This window comes from Protobothrops mucrosquamatus, unplaced genomic scaffold, assembly GCF_001527695.2.
Source record: "Protobothrops mucrosquamatus isolate PMUCROS unplaced genomic scaffold, P.Mucros_1.0 scaffold_128, whole genome shotgun sequence".
Classification (NCBI taxonomy): domain Eukaryota; kingdom Metazoa; phylum Chordata; class Lepidosauria; order Squamata; family Viperidae; genus Protobothrops; species Protobothrops mucrosquamatus.
This window is the reverse complement of record NW_015386204.1, coordinates 1,219,552-1,229,673: the sequence shown is the minus strand read 5'-3', so window position 1 is coordinate 1,229,673 and position 10,122 is coordinate 1,219,552. Positions and strand designations below refer to the sequence as shown.

Below are 10,122 nucleotides of genomic sequence, written 5' to 3'. Positions count from 1 at the left end.
AAAAGTAAGTTTTTTTATCACGTACTAATTTACCCAAAGGGTTAGTTAGCATATTATAAAATATCTATACACACACACACACATACGCACCAGACCCAAAAAAATGAAGATGTATTTGAAATAGAGAACATTTCATTATCTTCTAAAATGGTGTGTGTGTGTATAGATATCTAAGTTAATCTTACTATGAAGTACAATTATTAAAATATTGGGTTTTTTATCTACACATACAGTATAAACATTTTTAGAAACATTCAATTGATAACTTAATAGCACTGTAAAGTAATTATAAAGGGTTGGAAGGACAAATTGCAAGAATACAACTATCACATTACAAAGACTTATCTAATTCATCTCCTTGATCGTTATAGAAACGGGAAAACTATTATGATTCCTTTTTCTACCAAGTTACATTTAAAGATATTTCAAGGCAGATATCAAGAGATATTCATGTTTTCTCATATTTTGAAGTATCCATATTATTCAAAAACTAAGGTGTTTGGAGAATGTGAAAAGTTGTAACCAGTCATCCTGCAGTGCTAAAAAAATCTGCTACTCAAAGAAAAAAATAATTGGGGGAAGAAAACAAAGCAGGTACCAGTCAACAAAGATAAACTGGGAATATTGGTTATAAGTTTCAATATTTTACTTGCAATATTTGGATCCAAAGTAGGAAAGATGTTTCAGATCTAGCATGGCTGTTTGCTGAATTTGTCAGCCTATCCTCAAAGAAGTCTTGACTTTTCCCGGGCTCGCATGGTAGCCCCTTGATTCAGAAAAACATGTGTTAAGAAGGCATTAACAGAAAAATATGTGTTAAGAAGGCATCAACAGAGCAGTGACATATGGTTGCATCATGTCACATCTCCTTAATTCAAACACATATTTTCTACATAGCTACCATGCAAATCTTGGAAAAAGCAAGGCATCGTTAAGGCCACACTAACAAGTATGTTGAAACGTGCCCCATACTGAATCCAGGACAGATGATAAATTGCATCTTGGTTAACAATCTGTACTGGCATTTGCTGTAAATGTTATGGGTTACTTTGCTTTTGCTTCCACCATAGGTCCTTGGGTGATTCACCTTAAACTAAGTTTCAAGCAGTAACAATTCTATACCCTAGCTTTCTGTTTCATTCTTATAAAATATTCAGTGTATTTTGTATGTAGGTATTGTTTATTTCTGGAGAAATTTTGCATCTTAAATTCTAAGGCTTCAAGATTAAAAACATTTGAAATATATATACCTTAAGAAGCTTTGCATGAAGAAGTAATGTGTAGGCAGCTTCAGTGTAGTTATCACATTCTTTGTGCAGGTCACAAAGTTTGTACAAATACCTAAAGTAAAAAATATAATTTTCAACAATATTACAAAATAATTATAGTTGAAGATACCATAAATGCCAAATGCCAAAATATAAATTAAAATTAATACGATTTTTTTATCTCATATCTCAAATAAAATAATATTTAGTATCTGGTGTACAAAAGAAGTCAGCAATTATATGAATAATGCATTTCATAAAGTTATATTTTCTACGGTTAAAAGATTCATAGTTTTTTAAACACTGATATTCTGAAAAGGCATACAATATCAACCTTCCATGCTTTCAAGTTCGGTAAAATGAGGACCCAGATTGTTGGGGGCAATGTGCTTGACATTTGTAAACCACTCAGAGAAGTGGTATATAAGTCTAAGTGCTATTGCTATATTTATGCTGATAATATTTACTATTGTTGTCTTAGTGTATATTATTGTTATTCATATGTTTGATAGTGTTGATAATTTTGCTTTATTTTAATTTTATTTAGTTTCATATGCATTTTATATGTAAACCAGAGTCTGTCTGTCTGTCTGTCTGTCTTTCTTTCTGTCTGTCTGTCTCTCTCTTTCTTTCTCTTTCTTTTGCCACCCATCTTGCTGCAAGGCAACTCTGGGTGGTTTATAACATTAAATACAGTAAAACCATAACAATAAGGATACAAAATTATAATTAAAATATGGGAGGGGAGGAAGCAAGATTCACAGGGGAAAATGGGATCCACTATTAGTCCATCAACCACCTCCAGCATGGTACTCCTCATTGAGGCCCCAGCTCAATTGGCAGAGATAGGTCTTCAGGCTCTTGCGGAAGGTTGAAGCCCCACAGAAGCTCTTGTAATAAATATATAAAATAAATACATATTTAACTTACTTCTGAGAACTTACATCTCAGAAACATATATAACACCTTTCTACCTGGGCATGATTGCATATTATATTAGAGTCTTGATGGTGACTGTAATATTGGAAGAGTACGAAAGCACGGAGGGAGGAATTTTAAGACTTTCTATTCAGCTCCACTTGAAAGTCATACAACTCCATATTTCTATCCAGTGCAGCTATTCGCATTTAAGAAAAAATTCTTAATGATGCTAATGCATGTTAAAAATAACAACTTATTGTCATGGGAATAGAAGTTACCAAGATAACTAATAGAAAGAAAGAAAAAAATCTACCTTCCTGATGTAATTAAGTGCTAAATCCACTATCTTGGCTCTAGTTTTAAACTAATGAAACCTATATAATGTGCAGCTTTGTCCTCTGTACACTCATACAGAATTACAGAAAATTTCTGTAATTTCTGTAATTCTGAATAGGCTACATTTTGAGATGTAAATGATCAAAATGAAAGCTTTGAATGGAGGAAAAATACTTCCTCAAAGAGGTTCCACATATTATTAAAGAGTTACTCAAAATCAAATAATGAAATGGTACTTTTAAAATCTCTTGATAATTGGAATTATAACCTGGGGAAAGAGGTTTTTTAATATCCACTGGAGAATGCCAGTATGCAGTTGTGATAATAAAAATAATAATAAAAAGCAATGAGCATTTTTTCTCACTGCAGAAAGGTACTTGATAATTAACACCCCCTTTCCCTGTTAAGAAACAAATTAAATCAGTGATAAACAAAAACAAATGAAAGGACCAGCAGCTAAAAAAATTAGCTCTTGCTACCACAGAAAGTAGCAAAGAAATACCAGTCATAAAGTCATTAGAAGAAAGAAAACTTAATCACATGTTGATAGTTCAAATGAAGTGGGAAGTGTTAAAAGAGCAAGGCGGCAGCATGTGGGCGGAGATGGGAGCAAAGGTACACAGTAACTCTGTCAGAAATAAATGTTAATATTTGGAAAAACTAAATGAATTAAAATTAAATGACAGAAGGCCACCTGAAGAGACTAGAAGCATTTGAAATGTGGATTTACAGGCGGCTGTTATGTATAAGCTGGGTTGACAAGATCAGAAATGAGGAGGTGATAAGCCGCCTAGGAAAGCCAAGGGAAATCATCAAAACAATTAAAAAACAAAAATTAGAATATTTCGGACATGTGATGCGACACCCAGAAAAATGTGGCATACTCCATTTAATCCTCCAGGGAAAGATTGAAGGCAAATGAGGTCCAAGCAGAAGAAGAACATCGTGGCTTCAAAATCTAAGGGATTGGTTTGGACAAAACTCAGCAGCACTTTTTCGTGCGGCTGCTGATAAAAACAGGATTGCCAACATGATCGCCAACATCCGATAACGGATATGGCACAAGAAGAAGAAGAAATGAATAAATTACACCTGCTGAGGAAAAAGACTGAAAGCAAACCTTTCTCCTCTAAATATGCTGTCTAAAATGTAATTAAATGATATAATAATAGAAACCATATTGCACACAATCCTACTCTAATCAATATTTAGAATTCCATTAGGTATTTGCAGATATATGAATAAAGGATCTGTTTATGCTCCATTTGTGTATATGTAAAACTGTGTATTTATTTATTCTTAAATAATGCCGAATAAAGTTCATATTTACAAACCTTATGTACATTTCTTCTCTTTCGATCTCTTTGTAGAAATTCTAGGGGAGAAAAAAGAAGTATCAGCCTATTTCAATGAATTTGGTTTTATACATATGTGCAAGGGTTTACATACACTATTTATATTAGGAATTTATAATTCTATAATATTGTAATCTGAAGCATGCATCTTCTAGAACTCATTTTTTCACCTATGAAATATGAAAGCATTACTTTAAAAAAAACATTTTATTACAAGAACTCAATATACCCAATAGGGTATTTTCAAATCCTACACCATTAGCTCTTCTCACTTTTGCAATGAACTAGTCATCATAATATACTGGAAAAACAATTTAAAACTTTAAACAAAAATCAGTGTTAAATCATCCATTCCTGAAATCTAATAAATTAAGGAGCATACTAAAAACGTAAATAGCTTCAGGTAGGAAGGAGGATGAGTGCTGATAATTATAAGATTACTGGAATAATATATTCTTCCCTTCTGATGCAGAACTAAATAAAACTCCTCTTCTGGAATATATTTTTCATTAAAAACACAAAAGGACTCATTTCCCCTTCTATGCCTGCTATAATTCCCACAATTAGCACATCCACAGCAAGGGGATTATTTATTCTTTGTTAAAAAAAACTTCACTTTAGCTGGAGAACACATTTGAGGTTAGGTTGTTTGTCTCTTCCTTGATTAAAAAAGCATCCTTTTAGAACCAAATCGTAGTCTAAAATATAAAGAATTATATTAATATAAATGATCGGTCTACTGAGAAAATGTTTCTATGCAGTGATGTTGTCTAAGAAACCTGCTGTGGTATGTACAGTATAGGCATGCAGCTTTGAGCACAAGTTCACAGTGTTTCAAATGGACAGATTATCAAGATTCAAATCATTTTTTCCCCTTTTTAGCCATAGGTGCTATGCTGATACCTGCACTGGGAAAAACATAATGTGTGTGGTTCCTTTAGTTTTGCTGGATTAGTGCTGTGATACCACTGATTGTGGAAGCCTTTCTTTTGCTAAGTTGCATCACTTTGTAGCAGTTCTGCTTATTTCCATTTTCCTGTTAAACATAGCAAGTTGATAAGTTGCTCTGGATATAATAATGCAGTGCAATAAATATGTTGATGCCACTCAGTTTTATTTCTATTTCATCAAATCCAGGAATGGCACCTTATTTTTCTCCGCGAGTTTTTAAAATCAGTAGCTGACTTGAGGAGGGTGAATCTACTTATGTCAAATACAGACAAGAAGGGTAATTATTAGAGGCCTCAATGGAGTACATAACTGAGTAATTTTCTCTCAAGATATGACATGTTAATTATCAATAGGACATGTTAATTATCAATAGGAATATGATGGTGTGAGCCCATTATGTCAGTATTAGGAAAGACTGACTATTAAAAAAAATATTCACTCTTTCTGGACAAATATTATTCTGGATTGTGTCCAAAATAACCTTTTTTAAAAAAAATATCATGAGATTCTAGAGTATGTGGTCAATCTGTGAGCCCTAATTTTGCAGACTCCAGAGCATTTTGCAAAATAAAATGTATTCCGAATCTCTGCCAGGCTCAACACATTTATTTTGGCACTAGCTGCAAGCCCAAAGTAGGGTGGAGTGTGGATTGCCATCAAGGAGGCTTTATTGGCTCCAGATGCTATGCTCTGGAGTTAACCAGATGTGAGGTTTTTTGCTTAAGTTGGACTTCAGGAAACAAAGGTTGGGTTCACTTTGCTGAACCAGTGTTTCCACTGGATGGCAACATCTGTGCTGCTTGATGCACAGATGTTGCCATCCAGCGGAGTCATTGAAGAATGTGATTTTTTTTCTCTCATTAAGAAGACGTTGGTTGAGCCAATAATTTTGGGCAATTTTCATACAGGCCAGCAGGTGGCTGCATAAGAAGGAATAGAATCAAGCTCAACCAAGTGGCTTTGGGTACTTGGACCACTTGTAACTGAAGCCTCACTTCCCTAGTTGAATTTGGGGGTTATCCTAGACCCCCAGCTCCTACTTAAGTAGGTGGCAGTAGTAGCCAGAAGGGCCTTCACCCAGATTCATAGTATGTATCACCTGCACCAAATCTTAAATCAGAAGGCACTCCAAACAATTATTAATGCTTTCATCACTTTGCACATGGACAATTGCAATGAACTCTACGGTGTGCTGCCCTTGATGAGCATTTGAAGCTGCAGCTTGTGCAGAATGCAGTGGCATAAGAAATTATAACCATGCCACAGTGTGACTGTGTAACATTGCTGCTTTGTGAGCTACACTGGTTACTAGTACATTTCAGGTGCATTTCAAAGTGCGGGTTATCAACTTCAGAACCTTTCATGGCCATTATGTCTTGTAGACTTGGCATGCTTTGGATCCCATCAATGAAACAGTCCCACCTTTAACTTCCGGTTTTGCAAGACTTAGCCATAACAATGAAAATGCAAAAGACCCTTTACCATTTAGGTCTGCAAAATACATCTGATGGCAAGGAAGGAGATTTTAAAAATGGAATATAGCTCTATATGTCACAACTTGGGAGAAAGGGAATGAAAGAAAAATTGAGGGAGAAAGAAACTAGGAGTTGCTTAAGGAATATAAATGGGTCGAATTCCCCTCCCCCCCCAAATATCCTATCTACATTGTCTTCCTCATGCCAAGCAATTTTCATAAAAATAGAAAGTAAATTCCTGGGCGATCTAATTGCCCTGGCTTGGAAAGCTACTTGGCAAAGAAAGAAAGCGAGAGTCAGATTTTAAAAAACAGAAGATTTGACCTTTTAGAAGGGGCATTATATGTTTAAATACTTGTTCGAATAAGATTAAAAGAACGGATGACCCTTAGAAATAATTAGACTTTTATAATGAAAGATATGATTTAGAACTAAAATAAAAAAAATCTTTCTTTTTTTGGATATGGGAAATATGAAAATAAGAGGAGGATTGGTATGAATAAAACTATTAGCTATATAAATGTAATTAATATTGAGAAAATTATAACTGACAAAGATATTTCAAATACTGATGGGAAATCAAACCTTAATAAGAACACGAAAAACAGGATATGGATTTATGAATTGATATTATTGATTTATGAATTGATATTGTTATTTGTATGATATCAGTAAAATATGATGAAGATGCTTATATCTAACTTTGTATACATCAATAGTACCAAAAACTGTAACTGTGTAATGAGGGGAAAATGGAAAAAAAAATATGGGAAAGAAAGGAGGATCAGGGAAAAAATACTGGATTGTAGTACTGAACAGATTTATACTGAAGAAGTTAATGTTAAATATCTGAACCCAGACAACATGTTGTTTACTAAGCACTAAAGATTGTAATTCTTAAAAAGTAATAAAACATTAAAAAAAGAGAAAGAAACAGTACCATCTTTTCTGTTTGTGGCACATGGCATTGTAATATCCTACTAGAAATTGGTATGCTCCTAGGCTCATCTCATTCAAATATGCCCTTGAAAATTGGCTCTTCCTTCAAACTTTTAATTGGCTGGTTGGCTGGTAAAATGCTGCATGTTGAGAGTGTTGCTTTTTAATCCTTCTCCATGATTCACTATCTTTGTTTTATAGTTGGTATTAATTTTGTTCTTCTATTGCATATCATTCAGAGTTGCTATAAATCGGGCAGCTTTACAAATTTTAATTTAATTAAAATATTTTTTTCATCCTATAAATCCCTTTACCTCTCCTTCAAAAATAGTGTGAATATTTCATAATAGCCCATTCTTTTAATACCTTCTTGACAACAGACTTGCCTCTTGAAAGTAAATTTTTTCAGCAACTGGGAAAAAGTTATAAACTTTAGCTTTATTGCCTATGATCGAATCTGCCCAATCCTAGCCTCCCTTCCATTTAATATTTTATAAACATTTGTCCTTCTCTATTTTTCTATTTTTAAATCATGATATTAAAAATAAGTAAGTTCATGCAGGTAAAGCACATGCAGGAGGCAGTTACACAAATCAAGCCATTTTTCTTTTCTGTAGAATGAAAAACATCTTGTTGCTTATAAAATGAATTTTCAAGTATTTTGTATTTCAACACCTGTCTTCTCTATAAGTTGTAAATGTGAGTGCCTGTTAAGCTGATGATTCCCCATGGTTTCTAAATTTGCATGCGCAAATAAATGTCCTTGTGAATTAAAAATAGTTATTCCACAAATTAGAGAACAACTAGTGCATTAATCTACAGCATATATAATGTACTTCTATGAAAGCATATATTGCACATAAGTGAGTTTGCTGATGTTCAAGGGTATCTACCACAAGTACAAAAAGTTAATCCAAAATCAATACCAATTTTCTAATGATGCAACAAAGGCGTTCCAGTAGCATTTTAAGAATCCAGCCTGAAAATTTTTTTCTTTTCTTTTCAGGGCTGGATGTTGATCTCCATAATGGAGCAATTTGTAGGCCAGAGGTGAAATTAAGTAACTTTTGGAGAAGCAATTCAGATAGGTAGAGCAAAGGACTAATAAAAATTAGGAATTAGAATTTTTTTTATGAAGTAAAGGAGCAAAACAGGAAGATAAACAAAAGAAAAACTACACTAAAAACTTGTTTATAATCAAAGAAACAAGCCCTCATTAATGACAATCCCTTTTATGGACTGAATCTGCCAATCAAGCGATGAATCTATTCTACAATTAGAAAGGGTTATGCAAAAGATGTATTGCAGAAGTCTGAATGGTCAAGGGAGTTCTGAGAATTTACAGTATGTACCTGAACTCAATGCAAGATAGGGACTGTGGAAAAACAACAACAAATGTATTAGCTGTTTCCAGTGTTTGAGAACAACAAGAATGAAATGTATATAATGAAACTCAGAATCTCTTCCTACCAGAATATAATTTTAATTGAAAATGCAAAATAAATTAAATTAATTTTAAATCTCTTTTAAAGTGGTTTATATTGAACATAATCGCATAGGCCTAGATACTGGAGAGACCAATAGTTTCTGCCCATCCAACGTGTTCCATCAGGGTGGTGTGCAATTCCAGGTCTGTTCCACTAAATATTGCCATCTTGTGGGACCTAGGAAGTGTGTCTGCTCAGATACACCCCCACCCTCTGCAAGAGCATCCGTCCAGAGATAAGGGTGGAGCCCTCTCTCCTGAGCTTCAAGGAAGCTTTGAAAACCTGGATCTGATCACATACCTGGGATCTATCTTTGTCACTGTTTAATGGCTCCTGTTTTGTTTTGTGGTGTTTTTTTTTTAGCAGAGTATTTTATTGATTTAATGTTTCTGTTTTTGTGAGGAGTTTTTTTAGTTTTGTAAGCTACCCAGAGACCACTGGAATTGATCTTAACTTAATAAACAAATCAACAAACAAATAGAAAAATGTGGGTTAGACAGCATCACCACCAGATGGATCCGTAGCTAGCTGACCGGCCGTACTCAGCGTGTGGTCCTCAATGGAACCACATCTACATGGAGGGAAGTGTGTAGTGGGATGCCCCAGGGCTCTGTTCAGGGCCCAGTGCTCTTCAACATCTTCATCAATGATTTGTACGAGGGGATAGATGGGGAACTCTCAAATTTGCAGACGACACCAAGCTGGCAGGAATAGCCAACACTCCAGAAGACAGGCTTAGGATACAGGAGGATCTGGACAGACTTGAACACTGGGCGCTATCTAACAAAATGAAATTCAATGGTGAAAAAAGTAAGGTTCTACATTTAGGCAAGAAAAACCAAATGTATAGGTATAGTATAGGGGGTACCTTGCTTAATAGTAGTAACTATGAGAGGGATCTCGGAGTGCTAGTGGACAATCATTTAAATATGAGCCAGCAGTGTGCTGCAGCTGCCAAAAAAAGCCAACACAGTGCTAGGCTGCATTAACAGAGGGATAGAATCAAGATCACGCGAAGTATTAATACCACTCTACAATGCCTTGGTAAGGCCACACTTGGAATACTGCATCCAGTTTTGGTCACCATGATGTAAAAAAGATGTTGATACTCTAGAAAGAGTACAGAGAAGAGCAACAAAGATGATTAGGGGACTGGAGGTTAAAACATATAAGGAAACGTTGATGGAATTGGGTATGTCTAGTTTAATGAAGAGAAGGACGAGGGGGGACATGATAGCAGTGTTCCAATATCTCAGGGGCTGCCACAAAGAAGAGGGAGTCAAGCTATTTTCCAAAGTGCCTGAAGGCAGGACAAGAAGCAACGGATGGAAACTAATCAAGGAGAGAAGCAACCTAGAACTAAGGAGAAACTTCCTGACAGTTAGAACAA

General features: G+C 34.8%; 1 protein-coding gene across 1 annotated transcript in view; it reads right to left on the bottom strand.

Moving 5' to 3' along the window:
• Positions 1 to 10,122, bottom strand: part of LOC107288945 (dedicator of cytokinesis protein 1) — a gene marked incomplete in the record, with an annotated part of 165,275 nt that overhangs the window by 68,753 nt on the left and 86,400 nt on the right. Inside the window, 2 exon segments of the mRNA XM_015817621.1 lie at positions 1,251 to 1,341; positions 3,860 to 3,900. Of these exon segments, the coding sequence (XP_015673107.1) occupies positions 1,251 to 1,341; positions 3,860 to 3,900 (132 nt within the window).